This window comes from Salmo salar, chromosome 04, assembly GCF_965601325.2.
Source record: "Salmo salar chromosome 04, fSalSal1, whole genome shotgun sequence".
NCBI lineage: Eukaryota > Metazoa > Chordata > Actinopteri > Salmoniformes > Salmonidae > Salmo > Salmo salar.
Genome location: NC_138294.1, coordinates 60,074,315 through 60,100,538, shown reverse-complemented (window position 1 = coordinate 60,100,538; position 26,224 = coordinate 60,074,315). Strand labels below are relative to the sequence as shown.

Genomic DNA, 26,224 nt, shown 5'->3' with positions numbered 1-26,224 from the left:
AAAAGCTTCTACCCCCAAGCCATAAGACCGCTAAATTAACCAAATAGTTAGCCGGACTATCTGCATTGACATTTTTTGCACAAACTTTTTTGACTCATCACATACACTGCTGCTACTGTTTATTATCTGTCACTTTATTCCTAGTTATACTCTATGTACATACAGTATCTACCTCAATTACCTCGTACCCCTGCACATCGACTCGGTACTGGTACCCCTTGTATAATGCCAAGTTATCGTTACTCATTGTGTATCTACTACTACTTTATTGTTACGTGTTTTATTTGTCTATTATTTCTCTTCTTTCTTTGTCTCTGCATTGTTGGGAAGGGCCTGTAAGTAAGCATTTCACTGTTAGTCCACACCTGTTGCTTACAAAACATGCGACATATAGAATTATATAAAAGTCCCCCAGACAACAGTCGTGGTTTCAATACCAAGTGCATTTGAGTGCTTGGCATATTACTTGGCATATTGTTTACATGTACATGTACATGTGTAGTATAATTATTGTCAAGTTTTTTACCCAGTAACTTATGCTATCACATGAGTGCTTTGTCATTCATGTGATTGAATAAAATGCTGTTCTTTACATGCTTACTGACAAAAGCAACAATGGTTGAGAATTAAAGAAATTCACTGCAGTCTATAGTGATGATGACATGCAATCAATTACCATACAGGAATAATCTTTGTGGACTCCATTTAATCACATCTGTTATAATTCCATGTTGCACAATCACAAATAGTAATGAGGAAGGTACAGGCATGAAGTAATGGCAAGTAACAGGGGAGGTTAGCATTTTTTGGTGGGTATGATATTTGTGCGTCTGTAACTTTCTCACTCATCATTATTGACAATTCATTCAGGACTATCCATAATCATGGTAGCATCCACATTAATGTACATGTTTAGAAGTGTTTAGAAACATATGCTATTCTTATTTACAATGTAAATGATTCCAAAGTGACACAATACATTATTTACCATTAATTTCTATTGGGCACAAAATAATCTGAAACACAACCAAAACAAACAGCAAATGCATCCAACAAATTTGTAGTGTCACAAGCTTGATGCAATCATTGCGTGTTAGGAATATGGGACTAAATACTAAACTTTTGATTACTTTAATACACATATGCAGTATCAGTCAAAAGTTTGGACACCTACTCATTCAAGGGATTTTCTTAATTTTTTACTATTTTCTACATTGTAGAATAATAGTGAAGACATCAAAACTATGAAATAACACATATGGAATCATATAGTAACCAAAAAAGTCTTAAACAAATATTTTATATTTCAGACACTTCAATGTAGCCACCCCTTGCCTTGTTGATAGCTTTGCTGTCATTCCTAAATGGTTGACCCGATATGGATGAAAATAACCTCAAATTAAAGCTGACAGTCTGCACTTTAACCTCATCGCCATATAATTTCAAATCTAAAGTGCTGTAGTACAGAGCCAAAAGAAGACAAAATGCTTCACTGTGCCAATAATTATGGAGGGCACTGTATGTTCTCATTCTAGTAGCCTGTGCACTCACTACCTGCTAATATTTTGAGAAAACCATCACAAAAATACAAAACAAGTCCTGTGAATGTTAGAAAGAGCTTGGCATGGTATCTTATTTCCTTATCATTAAAATATTAATTCCTTAGAACATGTTGATCATGTTTAGCTTTGTGTAGAAGTGTAATTCTGATAACATCAACTGTATCGACAATAACAAAGGCGATTGCCATGTCTCCCATTCTAACGTTTCCCAGAAACAGCAGAAGTTTTCCGACTTGCTGTCAGTGCATTTGTACCTCCCCCGACTTTACTCGTCAACTTCCGGACTTTACTCGTCAACTTCCGGACTTTACTCGTCAACTTCCGGACTTTACTTGTCAACTTCCGGACTTTACTCGTCAACTTCCGGACTTTACTCGTCAACTTCCGGACTTTACTTGTCAACTTCCGGACTTTACTCGTCAACTTCCGGACTTTACTTGTCAACTTCCGGACTTTACTCGTCAACTTCCGGACTTTACTCGTCAACTTCCGGACTTTACTTGTCAACTTCTGTTTACAGTCGGCTACTTTCGCCTTACCACTCAAACGCGCCCAGTGTATCTGGAATCCACTCCGCTGTACATTTCTCATAATTCCTAAAATAGAAAGACTTTAATCAGTTAAAACATGCCTATCAACCAATTTGTTAGCAGTTATTGACCGAAGCAAACACAAACCGAGCTCATAAAAGGCCTCCAAAAAGCTCATGTAACAATGATTGCGAAAAAACATACTTCCCCTGCTGTTCTATATTGCTGTAGCTGTGTTGGCAGCCCCTGTGCCCCCATGGGCAGGCTAGGTCAATTGTGGTACATGTGTCTGGCTTGTGCAGGTTGGAGCCTCAATGTGTCAGAGCACAGCATTGGCCAAGATGCTTAGCTTCAAGCCCTCGCTAGCTATTTGTGTCTGTTAAGAATCATGAGAACCACAAGGCAACACAAGGTTTGGTCAGAGGGTAATACGTCTGACAGAGTTCCTTTTAGTAACAACCTATCCCTTTGTATTCAAATAAATTAGATTTATTTTGTTTTTTAATTGGAGGTTTAACCATTTCCAAGATCTCACCTAATTCATATGAGCATTAGGCTAAACCTGTGATAGAATTAAAGCTTTCTTACAATGGTTGTTGTGACAGTGAGGAATGTCCAAACAAACAGTTTCCCAGGTATTTTGTAATTGAGAGGTTGATCCCAATTGGCCTTGAGATGAAACACTTTAACACATCACAAGTGTGTTCATTTATCATAGCGTCACAGATGATTGTATGAAATGTTTATTTTCTTAACACTTGGAGATTAAAACAGTAGTGCTTCGAGGGGAAGAAATATAGCTAGTCTATTCCAAAAACATCAGCTTGTGAGATTATGTAGTTCTCTTGACAAGTTTTTTCTAAATGACCAACAAGTTTTTCACCATGATGATGATGATGATAATGTGCAGTCTTGGGAAATTTTTAAAGAGCTTGGTAAAGATTCTTTAATTAGTTTATAAATATTTAATTATTTAATTCAGCATACAAAAAGACAGTATGTACATCCACTCAAGAGTGGTTCATAACAACACAGGATTATATGAGACCGATGTGTTCTGTTCACATGCTCTGAGTGTTAGGCTGTGGACTACCTGCATGTCAGACATTAAAGGGATGATGTGCTGTTTCTAACACTGGGAGTTCTTTTTCCGAGGATGCACAGAGAACTTTCTGTCTGCAGGCGAGTCCCCATTCGAGTTCAAGTGTCCTCAGTTCAACACCAGTTACTAAAAAGTTCCATGACTGAAAGTACTTGAAGTTCCCTTTGTGTGTTTTGTACCTTTTTCCTCTCTTTCTTTGCGTGTCTTTCTCTCTTGAAAAAACGAGTACCATTTGAACAATAAAAAATATGGATCCTTCAGAACCCTTTGAATTCCGTGGAAACGGTGAACGTCAACATCAGAGCGTGACCAGAAGTACAAAAAAACAAACATCCAATATAATTTATTTTAATAAAGGTATATGAAAATAGACTTTTGATATCCAAGTATGGCAAGTGTAAGGAAAGTGTAAGGAAAGAAAAAACCCTTGAGGACGGTGGTCTTCAGGTAAACCGATAGGCATTGTCACAACACCCATTTGTCCACGTTCGTAAAAATGTTTAACTTTTTAGTCCAGCTTGTGGGTCAGGGTTTAATAAAAAATGATGAACAAAAATAAACTGTTTCTTGTCAAAATATACATGCTAAAGCTTAAGACAAAAGTAAGCCATCTTGGAAACGTAGTGCTTTGGTTATCTGTCGCCCCAGCCCAGAGACTGGATGGATGAAGTAGACAACATGGACTCATTTGCAGACGTATCGCTCCACAATCCTCTCACACTTCTTACACGTGACATAGCAGCACCAGTGGTACTTGCAGTGGCAGCGTTCCACCAGCTTCTCTGTGTAGGGGTTGTAGCCTCGCCCACAGCACATCAGGTCGCAGCTGTCGCTGCCGATGGACGTCTTGTTGCACTGCCTGGAATGGACAGGGAGAGCGAGAGAGTGAGTTAAAACTAGGTTTAATAATTTTTTGCATCCATAAATGACACGGTCTGTCCCCAAACAAATGACAGAGAAACAAACCATTCTATACACTGGTAATACATTTTGGTCAATGGAAAGCCCTCAAGGTCCCTAACATATTTACATGCATGCACGCACACACACACACATACACACAGTCTCCCCAATGAATTCCCCGCTCAAACAACCCCATTGATCTTAGAATAGTTCCTCTCTGAAATATCAACCCCAAAAAACGTTTCGTCCACATTTTGGACAACTCTGAGTCCAACCCAAGCCTCACAAATGTATTTAAAAGGGAGAGCTTGTCACGCCCTGACCTTAGAGATCCTTGTTATTCTCTATGTTTGGTTAGACCAGGGTGTGACACGGGTGGGAAATTCTATGTTTTCTGTTTCTTTGGTTTTGGGCCAGTGTGGTTCCCAATCAGAGGCAGCTGTCTATCGTTGTCTCTGATTGGGAATCATACTTAGGCAGCCTGTTTTCCACCTGAGTTTGTGGGATCTTGTTTTCTGTTTAGTATCTGTGCATGACAGAACTGTGAGCTTTTGTTTTGTTACTTTGGTATTTTGTTGAAGTGTTTTTTGTGAATAAAATTATCATGAACACTTACCACGCTGCGCCTTGGTCCACTTCTACCACCAACGAGAGTCGTTACAGAGCTTGACAAATGCTTATTGTGCATTCACCCAAACATTCTCCCACGTGTTTTGTCTGAGGGCAGCAGATGCTTCGCTTGGGACCCTTTAATTTCTTAAGCCCAGGGTTATCTTCAGTGAGGAGAAAATAGCTCTATCATAAATCATAGTGAATACACAGGGGAGCCCTCCCTTTATTTAACCCTCTCTCTCCACATAATTGCATTGATTTATAATAGCAGAGTGTTAATGGCCAGTGTGGTGGGAGACAGAGACACTAGGAGGATGGCTGAAGGCTGCTGACACAGAGGAGGGAAAAGGAGGGAAGGGGTGGTGGGTAGGGAGGGAGGGAGGGAGGGTGAATCATTGGAATAAGTAGGACAGATTCCTTTTTTTTCCTTTTTTTTTACCTTTTTCTTTTTTGTTTATTTTTAGGGTGTGGATCAGCTTTAATATTGAGGATAGATTGTTGCTTCCATCAATGTAATTGTCTAAATCATTTCCAATCCCCCATATAATTTTGGGGTAAATATATATATCCATATACATACATACATACATACATACATACATACATACATACATACATACATACATACATACATACATATACGTAAACATTCATACATATACACATACAGTTGAAGTGGGAAGTTTACATACACTTAGGTTGGAGTCATTAAAACTTGTTTTTCAACCACTCCACAAATTTGTTGTTAACAAACTATAGTTTTGGCAAGTCGGTTAGGACATCTACTTTGTGCATGACACAAGTAATTTTTCCACCAATTGTTTACAGACAGATTATTTAATTTAAAATTCACTGTATCACAATTCCAGTGGGTCAGAAGTTTACATACACTAAGTTGACTGTGCCTTCAAAATAACTTGGAAAATTCAAGAACATTATGTCATGGCTTTAGAAGCTTCTGATAGGCTAATTGACATCATTTCAGTCAATTGGAGGTGTACCTGTGGATGTATTTCAAGGCCTACCTTCAAATTCAGTGCCTCTTTGCTTGACATCATGGGAAAATCAAAAGAAATCAGACAAGCACTCAGAAAAAAAATTGTAGACCTCCACAAGTCTGGTTCATCATTGGGAACAATTTCCAAACGCCTGAAGGTACCACGTTCATCTGTACAAACAATAGTACACAAGTATAAACACCATGGGACCACGCAACTGTCATACCGCTCAGGAATGACGTTCTGTCTCCTAGAGATGAACATAGTTTGGTGTGAAAAGTGCAAATCAATCCTAGAACAACAGCAAAGGACCTTGTTAAAATACTGGAGGAAACAGGTAGAAAAGTATCTATATCCACAGTAAAACGAGTCCTATATCGACATAACCTCAAAGGCCGCTCAGCAAGGAAGAAGCCACTGCTCCAAAACCAGCATAAAAAAGCCAGACTACGGTTTTCAGCTGCACATGGAGACAAAGTTCATACTTTTTGGAGAAATGTCCTCTGGTCTGATGAAACAAAAATAGAACTGTTTGGCCATAATGACCACCGTTATGTTTGGAGGAAAAAAGGGGATGCTTGCAAGCCGAAAAACACCATCCCAACCGTGAAGCACAGGGGTGTTAGCATCATGTTGTGGGGGTGCATTGCTGCAGGAGGGACTGGTGCACTTCACAAAATAGATGGCATCATGAGCAAGGACAATTATGTGGATATATTGAAGCAACATCTCAAGACATCAGTCAGGAAGTTAAAGCTTGGTCGCAAATGGCTCTTCCAAATGAACAATGACCCCAAGCATACTTCCAAAGTTGTGGAAAAATGGCTTAAGGACAACAAAGTTAAGGTATTGGAGTGGCCATCACAAAGCCCTGACCTAAATCCAATAGAAAATGTTTGGGCAGAACTGAAAAGGCGTGTGCGAGCAAGGAGGCCTACAAACCTGACTCAGTTACACCGGCTCTGTCAGGAAGAACGGACCAAAATTCACCCAACTTATTGTGGGAAGCTTGTGGAAGAATACCTAAAACATTTGACCAAAGTTAAACAATTTGAAGGCAATGCTACCAAATACTAATTGAGTGCATTTAAACTTCTGACCCACTGGGAATGTGATGAAAGAAATAAAAGCTGAAATAAATCATTCTCTCTACTTTTATTCTGACATTTCACATTCTTAAAATAAAGTGGTGATCCTAATTGACCTAAGACAGGTAATTTTTACGAGGATTAAATATCAGAAATTGTGATAAACTGAGTTTAAATGTATTTGGCTAAGGTGTATGTAAACTTCCGACTTCAACTGTACATACATACGAATTCATATATACATACATACATATGCACACTTTTTTTTTTGAATATACCTTTATTATTCTCCGCAAACCCTACCACCCCTCTCACAATTGGAGTAAACTAATAAACAATAACACTTAGGCTTCTACCTTCAGTTTATACATATTATACACATTTACAGACACAATCTATTTTACAATAGTTCTATATTTTTTTTTGTCCTTCCTCTATTTCTGATGTCCATCCAGTTTGATTTCTATTTGTAACTGTGCTATTTCAAAATTTCTGAACCTATATACATTTTACAGACCCTGTATGTTTTACATTGGTTATCTTGTTGTTATTAGTCCCAACCAGCTTCATTCAACCCCTCCCATCTTTCTCTTAACACCATCCATTTTGGATTTCTATTTGCCATATATTTTTCAAATGTGCTGTGATTCTTCAGAAAAGTACTGAACCTTTCTATTCTCATAGCTTCTACAGATTGTAAATTAAAGATAAACATTTTTGCAAAAATAATTATTGATCGATTGACTATGACTTTTCAAACCACCCAGTATTGCTATCTGCAGCGTTAGTTCTAGGTAAATGTTGCAATTCTTCAGCCATTCCTGGACCTGTGACCAAAAACGAGCTACATATGGACAGTACCAAAATAAATGATCTAATGACTGCCTCCTCGCAGCAAAATCTGCAGAACTGGGAAGATTGTATCCCCCATATATATATATATATATATATATATATATATATATATATATATATATATATATATATATATATATATATATATATATATATATATATAACATTATATTGGTTGCAAGAATTTTGTATAATAATTTAAATTGAAAAATTTGAATCTGGCGTTGTTTTGTATGTCAGTTCATAAACCATGAGCCATGGAATCGGTACATCGAAAATCTCTCCCAAACTATTTTGCAATTTATATGGGACAGCTGTCAATTTTGTGGTCCTTAAATGAAATTGGTATATATTTTTATTTATCACAATTTTCTTTAACCATTTATGGTCTTTAATGCAGGGTCGACAGACAAGTTCCTTACTTTTCCCCCCTTCTACTTGCCTCTTCCATTTTTGTGGTAATACTGCAATTAGTTGGTTGTAATTTTGGGTAGAGCAGACATTTCCATATGTCTGTGTTAGCTGCATGTGTGACATAACTCCACCAGTCCTATTTATGATATAATTTACAAAAAGTATACTTTTTTCTATCAATTAGTATATTTGAGTTTAACCACAATATTTGTTGTATTATTTGTTCTGTCTTTTCAGGTGGATTAAACTGAAATTGCAACCAACTTTCTATGGCTTGTTTAAAAAATAATGATATTTTGGAGAGGATTTCATTTTCAAATAACCGAAAGTGAGCAGTTGTAATCTGAATAAAGGGAAAAAAGCCATTCTTGAACATGGGGTGAGACATTCTTACTAATTTACTAGAGAACCATTTCGGATTTAAGTATTACTTTTGTATGACTGATGCCTTTAGTGAGAGGTCTAATGCTTTAATATTTAATCATTTCTGCCCTCTAAATTGATATTCGTTACATCAATAGGCCTGTTTAATTTTGTCTGGCTTGCCATTCCAAATAAAATGTAATATTTTTTGTTCGTATAATTTAAAAAGCAGGTCACTAGGTGTAGGCAAAACCATAAGCAATTAGGTAAATTGTGATATGACTAAAGAGATTTTTTTCACAAATAGACAGGTGTTTTCCTTTCCATGGTAGCAAGATCTTATCTATTTTTGCTAACTTTCTATTAAAATATATTGGAGTGAGATCATTTCTTTCGGGATATGTATACCTAGTATGTCCACATCCCTGTCAGACCATTTTATTGGTAAACTACACGGTAATGTAAAAGTTACATTTTTTTGTGATCCAATACATAATATAGTACACTTATCATAATTTGGTTCTAATCCAGAGATGTTAGCAAAAGTATCTAGATCCTCTATGAGGCTGTGGAGGGATTCTAATTGTGGTTATAAAAGAAAACATAAATCATCAGCGTACAATGACACCTTTGTTTTTAAGCCACAGATTTCTAAACCCTTAATATTATTGTTTGATCTAATTTTAACAGCTAACATTTCAATGGCAATAATAAATAGATATGTCGATAGTGGACAACCTTGTTTTACTCCTCTTGACAGTTTAAAACGTTCTGAGATGCAGCCATTATTTACTATTTTACACATAACTTTAACCCATTTTATAAGAGATTCTACAAAATTGAAATATTCTAGGCATTTATATATAAACTCCAGTTGTACTTTATCAAAAGCCTTTTCAAAATCAGCTATGAAACCAGGACTGGTTTCCCCGATATTTCATAGTATTCTATTGTTTCCAGTATTTGTGTTATATTATCTCCAATGTATCAACCGTGTAAAAAACCTGTCTGATTAGGCTGAATAATATCTGACAATACCTTTTTAATTCCATGCGCCAAGCATTTAGCTATACTTTTTGCATCACGACACTGAAGTGTAAGAGGCCTCCAATTTTTTTTTATGGACTGGATCTTTATATATACCACTTCAATCCTGTTTCAGTAATAATTACATCAGACCTTCTTGTTGCATGTCCGATAATCTACTGTTTATATAGGAGTGGTTAAAACATGCTAATAATGGTCCTCTGAGTATATAAAAAAAAAGTTTGGTATACTTCCACTTCTATGCCATCCAGCCCTGGAGTTTTCCCCAGACTTAAAGACTTTAATTGCATCATGAAGTTCCTCCTCTGTAATTTGGCCTTCACATGAGTCCTTCTGTACAGATGTTAATTTTACATTATTAATAGGAAACAAATCCATACAATTAGCTTTGATTAGTGGAGATGGAAGAGACTGAAACGAAAACATATTCTTAAAGTACTTTACTTCCTCTTTCACAATATCTTTCAGTTAATCATGCGTGACTCCATCATCTGTAACAAGTTTCAATACATTTTCTTTGGTAGCATTTCTATATTGAAGATTGAAAAATAATTTGGTGCATTTATCCCCATATTCCATCCAGTTCGCTTTATTTTATAATATATTACACTGGATCTTTCTTGAAAAAGTTCCTCCATTTCTTTTTGTTTTTCCTTTAAACTTATTCTGTGCCTCTATGGTACCATTTTTATTGCTATCTAACTGTACTGTTAGTCCTTCAATATCCTTTGTTTATATGGACTCTTTATCTCTAAATTGCTTTTGTTTTATAGATGAGTACTGAATTGCATGGCCTCTAAAGGCACATTTAAAAGTGTCCCATACAATAAGGGGATCTGCTGTACCTATGTTATGTCGGAAAACGTCAGTTATAAATTCTTCTGTCCTAGTTCTAAACAATTTATCATCTAGTAGGCCTTGATTCAATTTCCAATATCCTCGCCCATGTGGAAATTCTGTAAGAGTAATATATATGCCAATTATGTGATGATCCGACTGCATTCTGTCCCCTATCAACACTTTTTTAACTTTTGGTGCCAGAGAGAATGACATAAGAAAGTAATCAAGACGACTAGCTTGATTAAGCCTCCGCCATGTATATCTCACTAGGTCAGGGTATTTAAGTCTCCATATATCCACTAATTCCAATATATCCATGACATTCATGATTTCCTAAAGTGCCTGAGGGTGATAGTTTGTAGTGTGATTTCCTTTCCGGTCCATAGAGGTATTTAAAACCATATTAAAATCACCAACCATAATAATAGAGTCTAGTGTTGCTTGTAGAGTTGATAAATTCTTACATATATTTTCAAAGAAGCTTGGATCATCATTATTTGAAACGTATAGGTTAATAAGCCATATCTGTTTATAGTCCAATAACATGTTTAAAATAATCCATCTACCTTGATGATCTGTTTGCACAATTTGCACATTTAGATCAAAATTACTGTTAATTAATATCATCACCACTTTTCAATTTCTTTGCACATGAAGAAATATATTTCGCCCCGCAGTCCTTTTTCCACAAAACGTCATCTAAAATTGTTGAATGAGTTTCCTGTAAACAATAGATATTATATTCCTTCTCTTTTAGCCAGGTAAATACTGATTGTCTTTTCTTATTATCTGCTAAGCCATTACAATTATAACTGGCTATACTTATTTCACCACTTACCATAATGAGACAAGTTTCAATTCTATTTATCATAATATATGTTTGTAAACGTACCATTAAAAACGAACATGATGATTGAGTATCTATATAGCTGTACCATGATATTTGCATTGCTACTAAGTAAACCTCCAATTGGTCCCCACTATTCCACCCACTAAAACCCCTCCTCATTTCGAATTGGGTTGTCATCCCAATGCCCGGCAGACCACCCCCGCCCCCTGGATCCCATGGCCCCGAAGAGACAGGGACCCATCCTTCGAAAAGAACACACAGTGCCACCCACAGAACAGAAGCAAATCAACCGCCAAATGCATTTCCATCGCCCTCACCTCGATTTGTATTATATATAGCCATTAAATGTATATACTGTATATATATATTTAAAAATCCTGTTTATCTTATTTTCCATAATTAGCTATTAATATTTGTAGTAATGTAGGTAATTTATGCAAAGGAGTTTTACCTCTCACCAGTCTCGCCATCACCAAAATTACATTATGGCAAGCAATTATTATTTTAGCAAACAATTATTGTGATTCATCCTATATTGTCCCTAACATCTTTTACTCCCTCGCAACAGTTGGGACACACACACACACACACACACACACACACACACACACACACACACACACACACACACACACACCACACACACACACACACACACACACACACACACACACACACACACACACACACACACACACACACACACACACACACACACACACACACTCAACCCCTTTCCCCCACAACAACCATAGACTCAGATTCTCAACAGTTGCACTATCCTAGACCCCAACTCAAGAAAGGTCTTGATTTACGAATGCATATACAGTTGCAGCTGTATGAGAAGGCCTGCAAAACTGAGCAAAGAAATGGGGAGATTTGATTAACCATTGTCAGGTCTAGGTGATGGAACACCCACAACATGGTCCCCCGTAGTGACCATATTCCTAAGCATCTCTCCTTGCAGTCAGACCTTTGATTTTGTGCCACCATGGCCACAAAAATATGTCCCCTCTCTGAATGTCCGAGTGTGACCCCCTCCCCATGTGTTACTGCAGCTAGTGTTGCCAGCACTGCCACTGCCTGGGTGGGGGCACCCCACTGGAATCCACACTGGCTAGGTACAAGGTCGTCAAGGATTTCATTAGCAGCTTTGAGAATTTCCTTGTATATTATGTTCTCCCATCCTTACAATAATGGCCTTTGGGATAGGGCAATTAACAATAGCTCTACACAGATTTGTTTTGTCAGGGAAAATCTGCCCTATCTGGTGCAAGTTAATGGATCAAAAGGACAGCACAGTCTTAACTCCACATCACTCTCACACAGCTGTCACTCACAGTCAGAGCTACTAATCTCATTCTGAATTAAAACACATCCTTCAATGGTGCCGTCACGCGCAAGACCCACAGTGCTTGTTGCCTTTGAGACACTGATCATCCCTCAGCTCCGGGGATATTATTGAAATGTAACTTGTTATGCATTTCCTATTATTACAGAACACATTCTAATCCCACAACGAACATCACTATAGGACACTTGTAAAGGACAGCTTTCTACAGAAGAGGCGTCCAACATTTCTGTCCCTAACTGAGTAGGCTTCATGTTTGCTGCTACTCCACTCCAGGTATTATCAATGGGCAGTGGTGGAAAAAGTACCCAACAGTCATACTTAAGAGATACCTTAATAGAAAATGACTCAAGTAAAAGTCACCCAGTAAAAGTCTAAGTATTTGGTTTAAAATATATTTAAGTATCAAAGGTAAAAGCATAAAACATTTCAAATTCCTAATATTAAGCAAACCAGATGGCACCATTTTCTTGTTTTTTATTTATTTACGGAAAGCCACGGGCACACTCCAACATTCAGACATCATTTACAAGTGAAGCATGTGTGTTTAGTGAGTCCACCAAATCAGAGGCAGTAGGGATGACCAGGGATGTTCTCTGTTTAGTAAGTCCACCAGATCAGAGGCAGTAGGGATGACCAGGGATGTTCTCTGTTTAGTAAGTCCACCAGATCAGAGGCAATAGGGATGACCAGGGATGTTCTGTTGATAAGTGTGTGAATTTGACTATCCATGGCGAGGAGTATTGAGATTAGAATTCACTTGAAGAGTAAACACAGATAAGGCCATCCTGAAGTGTGCACCACTGAACATGGCTCCGTCAGGGTATCACACTAGCTCTTGTGGAGTGTCTGGGGATCGTAGGGGTGAGGAGTATGGTGCTGGGATGAGGCCATGTGATGGTGAGGAGGAGGTGTAGGATAGGGCGGTTAAAACATCCCTAGACCTCTGGGACCCTCATGGAAGCACACACCACACGGCACATCAGTGTCACACGTCCCCTTGCAGACTGCCACCAACGATTGCAGGAGGCTGATGGTGCCTTAAGACTCGGCATAAAGGACTAAATAGTGTACATGCTATAGACCACGTGTGGTGGGACCCTTATCAGGTTGGGGGCAGCAAATGCATGGAGCACAGTGAGTACACCTGAAGCGCAATATGTCTTCAGGTTACAGTATCTGTTAAGTGGCCTGCTGCTCAGTAGCTCAGGGCTAGGCACATGACACTGGACATTTGGACTATAGCTGGCTCCAGGAACAGTAAAGAGACATTTGCATTAATTGTTTTCAATGGTCCACATATGTTCGTCTGAAATTCCATCTCCAAGAGCTGCAGACCACGAAACCGTACACCTTTTTTAAATTTGTCATACGTCTTCTGCAGTCCAAAAGCAAATAGCAGAGATTCAGCTACGCTGCTAAAATGGATACCCATGGCAAAAGATGTGAAAGGAAGAAAATCCACTAGGCTGCCAAAGATGGCTAGCACATTTTTGTAGAAGGGGGGTGGCCAGACCTTTCTCTATATCTGGCCCTTACCTCAGACAAAGAAAATGCCCCTTACTTTCCGCTATGTTCTCACAGTTGTCAGACCAACAACATGCAACATATATTTAAGCAATAAGGTCTGAGGGGGTGTGGTATATGGCCAAGGCTGTTCTTAAGCACGACTCAACGCGGAGTGCCTGGATACAGGTCTTAGCCGTGGTATATTGGCCACTTACCACAAACCCCAGAGGTGCCTTATTGCTATTATAAACTGGTTACCAACGTAATTAGAGTAGTATAAATAAATGTTTTGTCATACCTGTGGAATATGGTCTGATATATCACGGCTGTCAACCAATCAGCATTCAGGGTTCAAACCAACCAGTTTTTAATTCATAATAAAACACTTCAGATGAATAGAGAGTCTTATTTTATCTTTGGGGACCATTACCTCTCAAATCGATATCAGCTGAATGCACTCAAGCCCTAAGAATAACCGCATTACTCACCCCTGTCTGATTGCAACACAAGGGCCCAAGTCACAACGGTCATGTCAGGGACACGTGCTCAGACATACCACAGACAGGCCAATCTCCGGGACCACTTTCTTTATCAGAGATTCTTAAAACAAAATGGTGTCTGCCACCAGAGTGGGTGGTAGCTAATTAAATCAACATCCTGGACAAACTACCCGCTTGAGAAAACAAACAGGATTGGTCCAGACAGAGCCAGGCCAGTAAACTGAGTATCTAGAGTTTTGCAAAAGAGGAGCTCTGATTTTATACGGTCCTATAGTATATACTTCCACTATGTGCCACCCATAACACCCTGCTTTTATGAACATAAAGCGCGCACACACACACACACACACACACACACACACACACACACACACACACACACACACACACCACACACACACACACACACACACACACACACACACACACACACACACACACACACACACACACACACACACACACACACACACACACACACACACACACACACACACACACAGCTATTGTAACAGTCTCACCTGTCCTGGGTGCCAATGGAGCCGAGCTTGTCGTTCTTGGCGCAGAAGTCCGGGGAGCTCTGCAAGTAAACCAGTTCGTTCTCCCTGACGGGCCTGATGTCGATGTCCTTGGGGACCAGCTGCTTGCGCGTTCCCATGGGTCTATGCACCACCTTGGTGGCTGACAGGTACTTGGTCTTCAGGTCCATGGCGATATCCTTCAGGTCCTGCAGGCCTCTCCAGCAGGTCCGTATGGAGCAAGAGCCAGACACACCATGACACTTACATTTCATCACCAGCGCATCCCTCAGGGCCTGGGGGAGAGATAGAGGATGTGAATGTCAAACACTGTTTCTACTGAGGCTGATGCTATGGCAGAAAATACGTCAAATATTCTACAAAGGCATTATAAATTACAAGAGCTATAAATGTACATGCTCATATGTAGGGCTGTTACGGTGACCGTATTACCACCACACCGCTGGTCAGGAGTCATGACGGCAGTCAAATTCCACCTGACCGTTTAGTCAGGGTAATTTGGCTTTCCCAAGCTCTGATGCTGCTGATGGTCATTAGTAGCCTACCAAACTTGCTAACTGCCTGGTACTCAGCACTCTTTTGTCCCTCTAACCACTCTGACATCAATGCAAATGTAATCGAAAATCTAATCAAACACTTCATGAGAGCCCATTAGCTCATGTTGAGTAACATTTCTATTAAAAAGAGGAGGATCCTATCAGCTTTCTATAGGCTAGGCATACTATATTTATTTCTCAACTTTTCTAATATTAAGCACATTGCCTCTCTTTACAACAGAAGTATAGCATACCTGGCTGTCATGAAAATTAAACACGGGAAAAGCTTCCTCCATTCTCTATTTAAGTGCATAGATGACATGTATTCTTTCCCTCTGCTCCTGTTTCCAGACAGGTGCATGATAGTGGTCCATTCTAAATCAAAACTAATTTCACACATATATATTATTTAGTATATGTAAAGACAAGATTAAATCAAGAATAGTGTGATGGGTGACAATGTTAGCCTATCACTTGTGAATTATATATTATCACTTGTGAATGATGCCCAGCTTAAAAGAGGTTAAGGCAAACGACGCATACATTTTTCACGACTTTTTCAAATCATAGTTGCACACCTCATGTAGCCTAGCCCATAGGCCTATATGTTTTGCTAAGGTTTGTATCACAACTAAAGTGGCCAAATAACTTCTTAAAATAAAGCACATTAATCTGCTTTACAAGGGGTGTAGAGCCTAAATGGCATACATAAGCAGCGCGTGAGTTTCAAGTTTGGGGAAGTTAACTTTTACCATAAAAATGCAGCTTTATAATAAAATAAATACATACATTATCACATTTGTGGTCACTTTTGAGAATGGTATTTTCCTGGTAATGGAACATTTGCGCTTACAGCCTACTGCCGTGTATGCATTGCTGAGCTTATAATGTTAAGATATAGCCTAATAGTTTATCAACATTTTAAGCTAAACATTCTCATCTGTTGCACCAGGCTCATTGCTTTAAAACAGTTTTTTTGATGCTAGTGGTTGTATTAATTTGGGATCTATCGCATCCCACAACTGTCCCAGACTATATTTGGAATATTTTTTTATCACACAGAATAGGTCAACTTTTGTAGTATGGGGGATAGTAAATTGACATAGGCTAGTGCTTTTGCTATTTGGTAGGCCTACTCATCTTGTTGGCTGAAAAAATAAATGTGGACAGTTCTTCCAATATCTTCAATATGCACCTGGGAATTGTATAGGGATGCATGGAGTTGTGTCCTGGATGTGTCTGTCTTCACTTGTAGCCTGTGAGAAAGCCACGGCCACGTGACAGAGAGCCATGTGAGTGAGAGGTGGGAGAAGGGAATTATAATTATTATATTCAGCCCAAGGGCACAACGGCCATTGGCCGCAAAAGGCATGGATTGAGCTGGGAAATTCGAGGCATTATCACGTGCTTGTCAAATTGTGAATAAGAGACTGAAAGTGTGTACAGCCTGCGCAAAAAACAAAGCAGAGCTCAGGCTTTTCATGCGATTTTTTTCAAATCATCATTAGAGTCGCATCATGCAGCCTTAGAATGTATTAAAAATCAAAAAATTTAGCCCAACATTTGTATCACAATTAAAGTTACATAAATAACTCTAAATTAAGCATATAGGAGGACCTGTTTCTTTGTTAACTGCTCAACACAGAATAGCCACATGTGCACTCCCTCATAAATCGCTTGGAGAATATATACTTTCTATTTTATTCAGCTATGTTCAATTGTATTCTTCATACTATAAAATAAAATAATGCCACGGAATTCTAAGCAAATATTGTCTGCTAAATTAATTAGTGTAGCCCACAGCCATATGGCATATCCAGACCAGGGCCTAACATAAGGACAACTCAGAGTATGCTACCCTGTTCTTCTGAAATCGACTACATTTTTTTCATATAATGTTTCTTTACACCTGTCTAAAATAAATAATGGATTTATTACATGGATTTATTAGACTTTTTAAAATGTAGAAGTTCACAAGGTCTGCATCACTGGCTTGTAGGCTATGCGTGGAAGCGAGGAGATGCCAAAATATGATAATTAACGGTAAATTAGTGTGAGAAGGCAGTTATTTTCTTTACAATCACCTGTTGACAAAATGGCATGACCGCCAGAGCCCTACTCATATGTCCACCCGTATATTCATATATCCCTCTTTCAATCCAGATTGCTGTTACCACTACTACAACTAAAACCACTATCTCTACCACAACTACCACTACCACCACTAACACTACTACCACCACCACCACTACTACCACTACCACTACCACTGCTACCACTACCACTACTACAACTAAAACCACTATCACAACTACCACTACCACCACCACTACCACTAACACTACTACCACTACCACCACTACTACTACTGCCACTAATACCACTAATATCACTACTACCACTACCAATACTACCCCTACCACTACCACTACTACCACTACCACTACCACTACTACCCCTACCACCACTGCCACTACTACCACTACCACTACCACTACTACCACATTTTACATTTTACATTTTAGTCATTTAGCAGATGCTCTTATCCAGAGCGACTTACAGTAGTGAATGCATACATTTCATACATATCATACTTTTTTTTCTGTGCTGGCCCCCCGTGGGAATCTACTACCACTACCACTACTACCACTACCACCACTACACACACTAATACCACTATCACTACTACTACCACTACTACACCCACTAATATCACTACTACTACTACTATTACCACTACTACTACCACTACCATTACCACCACCACTACTACTACCACTACCACTACCACTACTACCACTACCACTATTATATCTGATTAGCATAATCAGTGAGTATATCCGTGAGTATATCCGTGATCTGCGTGTCTACCTGTCTCCCCACTTCACTGTTGTGCAGGTGCATCAGCTTGTTGGCATGGGAGCCTGCCTTCTTCATCTTCATGGGGGCGTCAGAGAACTTGGAGCCCATGACCAGGCCGTAGTGTAGGTTGTCTGCACAGCCACCCCAGCGGTAGCCTGGCTCAGGGATCTCTCCGGGGATGGGGCCACATGAACACAGCCGCAGGTCCCCCGATGTGCACGCCCGCGCGATGGTGTGGCTGATGGCTGCTGCGGACAGGGCGTACACGAACGCTGACTCCCTCGTGCCTGTTGAGAACAACAAGACAAATCCTTGTAAGTGAGGGAACTGACTTCTGTAGATGAACTGTTTTTGTTTTTCATTCATGTAACCTTCATTTAACCCTAACCTTAGTGAGGGTAACATGAAAAAGTCACTAGACATATATGGTTATACAGCCAGAGTGAATAATATGGATGTTATAAAATGAGTGTACAAAACATTAGGAACATGCTCTTTCCATGACAGACTAACCAGGTGAATCCAGGTGAAAGCTATGATCCCTTATTGATATCACTTGTTAAATCCACTTCAATCAATGTAGATGAAGGGGAGGAGACAGGTTGAAGAATGATTTTTAAGCCTTCAGACAATTGAGATATAGATTGTGTATGTGTGTCATTCAGAGTGCCTTTGAACGGAGTACCGGTTTGAGTGTGTCAGGAACTGAACCGCTGCTGGGTTTTTCAACTCAACAGTTTCCTGTGTGTATCAAGAATGGTCCACCACCCAAAGCACATCCAGCCAACTTGACACAACTGTTAGACGCATTGGAGTCAACATGGGCCAGCATCCCTGTGGAACACTTTCGACGCCTTGTAGAGTCCATCCCCCTGATGAACTGAGGCTGTTCTGAGGCCAAAGGGGGTGGGGGGGTGCAACTTAATATTAGGAAGGTGTTCCTAATGTTTCGTACACTCAGTATATAGGTAATGAAGTGTGTACACACAGAGGGCATATATGTCAATGCTGGATGATGGAGGTAGGAGACAGGAAGAAAGAACCATTCAGGCCATCAAAGACATCCCTGTATGAAGAAGAGCATTCGTCTAGAGTCTGCCAGGGGCTTCTTAAGACTGGTCTAACAGTTGACAGATGGAGCCTGTCTTCTCCTGAGGCGCATCATCGTGGAGCTATCTCACTAAACCTTTGATTAGAAGCCAGCTCTTTGTTGTGGGGTTTTTACATCTTCACCCAAACTCAGTAAAACTGGAAATGGCATTGGCTCTGTCTGGCTCAGCAGAGATCCTTTTGGCAATGGAAATGAACCCATCAAAGTACAAGTCCAGAACACGGAAAGACTCTCAAAACACTGCAAGGAGTGTGCATTTAATGAAACGAGGATCGATAGAAAAAATGTAGGCACATTACTAATGCTTTGTACTGAAGGGAGCAACTAAGAGCCTGCCTATTCATAAGAAGTATGTTCCGCAGAGATCACTGGCAATATTTCACATCATGCTTTACTATAGAAAAACAGATGCATGCAGGTAATGTATGCCGTAAAAAGGATTTAAAACTGAGAAGGATGAGATGCCACAAAAAAGATATCTAGATCCCTTCTAATAGTCACTGTCCAACTCAATACTATCTCTTACATAGTGGAATCTATTGTGCAACAGAAAAGGCACTAATATTTGTATTTTTTGAATTAACCTTTGTGAGGGCGACCTGGCAAGAAGGAAATACAGGGAAATAGCAGTGTACATAAAATATTACAACAACAAAAAATACAAAATACACACAAAACACAAAGTGTCACAAGTTACAGATACATTTGAAGATTATCTGTAACTAAGCTATGAAGACAACCACATCAAGTACGTGGAATTTAAAGAGAACTTTGTAGCACAGATATTATGGAGGTGAGTGGCTAGGGTGATAGTGGATGATTTTCTTTCTTTCAAGGAGACACAAAGAAGAATGGTATCCTTTGCTTGTCACAGTGAGCTCTGCCCTCAGAGCACAAAAGACCACCAAGGACGATAATTAAAGCTTTAAACTCTCTCTTGTAAATAATCTCCTGCGACAGATTTTTGAATCCCACCAAGGACACAGAGTTTCTACTGTGCTAATAATTTGGTCAGAGATGATCACTCCTAGTTAGTTTGAAAAAAACGTATAGTTTGCACACCTAGCACAATGGATCTCACACCACCATTTCAGTCAATAGATCTTCACATAGTTTACTCCAGTATGCTGGAGTTGATTTCCTTATTTTACGCCTAGTTCTAACCACCATAAATAGTAGATTGTGACCAGTAGGCCTACCTCTGTCAAGGTCCGGTCGATACCTCGAGGAGTCACTGGGGATATCAATAGAGGAACAGTTCCAGCGCATGTCAGCGAAGGTCTTCTGGCAGGTCTTCTTGACCTCGCGAGCTGCAGCGATGATGGTCTGCATGAGCTCCAGGTTGCTCCGACACAGCTGGGCTTGTGACGACACCAGGCCCGGCAGCAGCTTGCAGTGGTGGGTCTGGTTGATGTGTAAGGACACAGGTGTGTGTGATAGGGCCCTGGAACAGAAACAGACATGCAAAAGCCAATACAAGGTCATTTTCTTACTTATGCCATATACTGAGCCACATGTTTTCAACCATTCAAACACATAATGAGAGCTGTTTGGAATGGGGAACATTTTTGGCATTTGAACCACTTGACTTAGGAGATACAATGGAAATGCCAATGGAAATCTCTCAAGAAGTCACGAACAGGTAAAACATAACAGACCACAGCTTGGCATCAGGTTATTCTCCTGATTCAGTTCACTAGAGGAGGTTCCAGAACATGCCAAACAATTTATTCATCATAGGCAAAAGGCCAAATCTGACGGCGCTACATCTATTCATCTATCATCATTTACATTCTTCATTGGTTTAAAGGATTTTATTCGACCCGAGACTTTACTGTGAAATAAGTCATCTGAATATGGAAATCTAAAAGGGGGGCACACATACTTTGTTTTCACTTAGACTGAATAGAAGATTACTTCATAGAAAAACCACCAGAGAACCTGGTCAGTCAGTCAGTTCCTGATCTCTGTTTTCTATGTCTTGCAGGAGCACTGCGAGGGAGAGAGAGTTCCGTGAGAACCAGCCAATGCCTCCAGCACCTTGGCCTGTTTGGGATTAGGAGGAAGGGGGCGGCCACTCCATGCCCAATGATAAGCTGTGACACCCCTGTGCTCCTGGTAACCCAGCGCTCACAAGTGTTTATGGCCCCATCTGGTTCACATCCAGGCCCTGTAGCAATATCAAGGCTGGGAGAGACCCTTTCTACGATACGATTTAGTACAATGTCATGCAATCCCCAGTCTCACTCTCTCTCTCTGAGGCACATTTGCTGCTCAACGGTTATAGCGTAGAGAAATATTAACAACTCACTCATATAGGTTTCAGATGCTACAGATGCTAAATAACCATTCCAAATCATGTGCAGGCTTAAAATGTCCATGAATCTATGAACAGAATACAAATATGTACCAAAATCACTAAAGAGTGTGCAAAGCTGTCATCAAGGCAAAGGGTTTGAAGAATCACAAATATAAAATATATTTTGATTTGTTTTAACACTTTTTTTGGTTATTACATGATTCCATATGTGATATTTAATTGTTTTGATAAAGAAAAACCCTGGAATGAGTAGACCAAAACTTTGGACTGGTACAGTATATATATATATATATATATATATATATATATATATATATATATATATATATATATATATATATACAAAAGTATGTCGAAACCCCTTCAAATTAGTGGATTCGGCTATTTCAGCCACACCTGTTGCTGACAGGTGTATAAAATCGAGCACACAGCCATGCAATATTCATAGACAAACATTGGCATTAGAATGGCCTTACTGAAGAGCTCAGTGACATTCAACGTGGCACTGTCATAGGATGCAACCTTTCCCTGGTCAACTGTAAGTGCTGTTATTATGAAGTGGCCACGTCTAGGAGCAACAATGGCTCAGCCGTAAAGTGGTAGGCCACACAAGCTCACAGAATGGGACCGGCGAGTGCTTTGTGGCAACAGTTTGGGGAAGGCCCTTTCCTGTTTCAGCATAACATTCTGACTAGACCAAGCGCGCACGTGCATGTTCATTTTGTCCGCCCACACCAGATGCGATCAGGACACACAGGTTGAAATATCTAAACGAACTCTGAACCAACTATATTAATTTGGGGAGAGGTCGAAAAGCATTAAACATTTAAGGCAATTTAGCTAGCTAACTTGCTGTTGCTAGCTAATTTGTCCTGGCATATAAACATTGGGTTGTTATTTTACCTGAAATGCACAAGGTCCTCTACTCTACTGACAATTAATCCACAGATAAAAGGGTAAACCGAGTTTGTTTCTAGTATCTCCTCATTCAGGCTTCTTTTTTGGACTTTATATGGCGGTTGGAAACCAACCTTAAGGTGCATTACCACCACCAACTGGACTGGAGTGTGGACCTCAGTTCATCTTTCAATCACCCACATGGATATATGCTCCTAAAAACCAATGAGTAGATGGGAGAGGTGGGACTTGCAGCGCGTCAAGCGTCACAAATAGAACTGAGTTCTATTTTAGTGCCTGGCTATGCAGACCAACTCCATATTAATTCAACGAGCAGGTGTCCACATACTTTTAGTAATGTAGTATATATATATATAATTTATTTATTTTTAATTATTTATTCATTTATTTTTTTTCATTTTTGGAAATTGATCCGCCAGTTGCCCATCCCTGCTGTAGAGCATTAATTTTCCAATCTCTAATTCCAGTTCAAATCTTCTTATTAACATTCACCAGGGAACAAATTGAGAACCTCATGTAATCTCAGTACACATAGACAATATGGCAAAAATGTTCATCTTCAGATGGACAATAAAGTTCTATTATATTCTGTTATTTTCTATAACAGATTAAGAATCAATAAAGTAAAAAACAAGAAGGATTTGGAGAGTCCTATCTTCTGTACAACATAGTGCACAATAAAGGAAAAATGCAGACACAAAAATAAGGAAAGAAAAGGTCCTTACAGCCATTTGATGCCGGAGCAGATCTGGGACAGCAGCAGAATGGTAAGCAGACAGAGCGGGAGGGTGTTAGACATTTTCTTCATGATGATAATGTTCCAACTTAGAGATGACGGTAATGCAGGTGAATGTTGGCTTCTAGGCTCTTCTAGATGCAATCACAAGTCAACTGTCATGGCACCGTCTCACCCTCTATCCCCTGTTTGGTGGAATAGAAATATGCACCATTAAAATGCACCCGCAGTGAGAATGTCACATTTAAAAGTTAATATTCTGTTAACTCATACCCAAATAATGTTGTTGACTCATACTATACTCATATATGTGGGCAAAGGATAAATTGGAGAAGAAGAAAAAACACCTCAAACTTGTATCTCGAACAGACATACAAGATTGTTCTATTTCCTCATAAAGGATGAGCTGGCCTATCAGCGGTCTATTTGCGTGAATATTTTGAATGACCAGAATATGCCCACACCATTCCCACACAGAAAAGCTTCATTTTAACATAACTAATTACAAAAAATTTGGAAGGAAAACTTTATTACTCATATTGTCATTAATTATAGGTCATATTTATACAAATCTGGAAACACTGGACAGTTACTTTAAAGCAACATTCCACAGCAAATATTCAAAACAAAATGTCAAAAGATAATCTATACAATATTGGTTTTATTTATTGTCACATTTTTTTTTAAATATAGTGGAAAAGTAATAGAGAAATCTAAAACTCTATTTCAATAAATGTATTAATTATGGAAGCCTCTTTCCCACTGCAACAACACCAAGACACATATTGAGCATAGCAAAGTTTATAGCAGCACATAAACTTTGCTGAGTTTGCTCATAAATTTCAATGATCCTTTTGGGAAACGCTGATCATGTAAATTACATAAACTCTCGCGAAAGTTGACAGAATCTCAAAAATTCTCAGAAGAATTCTCACAAAATTCTCACAATTGATAAAAGATGACCTTCCCAAAAGTGCTACCCTTCCACAAATGCCCAACTACGACCAATTCTGCACTAAATATCCTGTATATATATATATGTGTTTTGTTCTGTTTGTTTGTTTTTACAAATGAGCACTTAAAATGTAACTTAGGCTATATAACCACAAACTGAACTGTAATTTCTACTTAACTTTGGAGAAATTTCAGAAGGAATTTTAGATTGTAGGATGATCAGTGGAAGGCTACAACAAACCAGCACAGTAGACCTATAGCCTCCAGCAGACACGGTTGTAGGCCTACATGGCATTACCTGCATCAGATAGGGCCTTTTATTGTCCATGTGAATCTCAGAGCTTTACATCTATGCATAAAACAAAACACTCTGATTGATTGTAGTGATATATGCAGTGGGACGAGTAGTTGCTTAATAATTCTTATAACCACAAACAATAAGACATATATCAATATTATCACCAGGGCCAAATATTCACAAGCATCATTAACCATGTGTGTAATGATGATCCATCCAAGTTTATAGTTTAAAGTGTATAGTTTCGAGTTGTCATCTAAATTGGGTTAGGACTATATGCTGTACAGGAGCGTAACAAGACACTTAGGAAATGTAAACTAAAACGCATGTGGTTGCCTATACGCGCTTGCAATCAACCATCAATTTAGACTAGAGAAGAAAATCCGATTCTACATTGTTTACATTTCTTTAACATTGACATTAACGTTTCACTACTCGACCCCTACAGTTGTGGTAGCTAGTTAGTAGCCTAGTTATATTAATCCCGAGCTCCCATTAAATGTTTACTTAAGGTGCATTGGGTTTATGCGAGGGAAACTTCTCTATACATGCAGAGGTTAAATTAAGATTTGTGTGGGGTGAACTGTCAATTAAATTATTTGTTTTTCCATGATCATCTTCAACAAATATCAATTAAATTCCCTCTATTAGACATGTCAGCCACTCAACCTAAAGCGGTGGAACTTTTTCCCACATCGTTCTCTTTCAATTTCCCACATGAATGCATGTTTGAAGCTGTCGTCTTGTTTCTAAGCCTTCTATTTCTATTCAGTCCCTGTGGGAACGGGAGGAAAATTCAAAAAGGCACTTGCACAGCTGAGTTATCTTTGTTGCAGGTGCATGTTAACAATTGAATAACACGAAAAGAAAGAGAAACCCGCACACTGCTCTTGCTAGTAGCACTGTTCTTTAATAAGCTCTACTTATCGGCCTCAAGGCCTTCGTCAGAGCTTTCTCGTCTGAGCTTTTTTTTGCGAGGCAAATAAAATGAAGTTAAAGTTAAAATGCAAATACTTTGAGTCACGTTCAACTTCATGAAATGGCCTGTCGAGTCGTTATTCCAACAATACATTGGATACAATCTATCCAAACTACAAGAGCAGAACTTGATAAAATATAAGCTTTAAATAGCCTAACTCGTGTTAAAACAAGCTTTAAAACAACAACAAAAATAAGCATGTTATCGATAACTTTAGACTATGATAGTCATGTCATGAAAAACTATAATATTGCTCCTCACCTTTAATGATGATTAAGTATCAATTCCGTGTAGCCTAATATCCTTTTGAATTCAATATCTTCCACAAACACGTATAAATCCACAATTTCGTAATTCGAATGAATCCCAAAAAGACGAAAGCATCGTTTACTCCCCAGCAGCAGTGGCTCTCCTCTCTCGCAGGTTCCTCAGGGTGGTGTGTCTCGA

The 26,224-nt window shown here is 39.0% G+C and overlaps 1 protein-coding gene across 1 annotated transcript; it reads right to left on the bottom strand.

Annotated features, from left to right (window-relative positions):
- Nucleotides 1-689: 689 nt before the first annotated feature.
- Nucleotides 690-26,224, bottom strand: LOC106603540 (protein Wnt-11). The gene is made up of 6 exons (XM_014197369.3): nt 26,039-26,224; nt 23,536-23,731; nt 20,772-21,016; nt 18,471-18,748; nt 15,046-15,338; nt 690-4,053 (listed from the first exon to the last, which is right to left on the bottom strand). Exons 2-6 carry the CDS (start codon nt 23,616-23,618, stop codon nt 3,879-3,881), a joined length of 1,074 nt encoding a protein of 357 aa, XP_014052844.1. The 5' UTR covers nt 23,619-23,731; nt 26,039-26,224; the 3' UTR covers nt 690-3,878.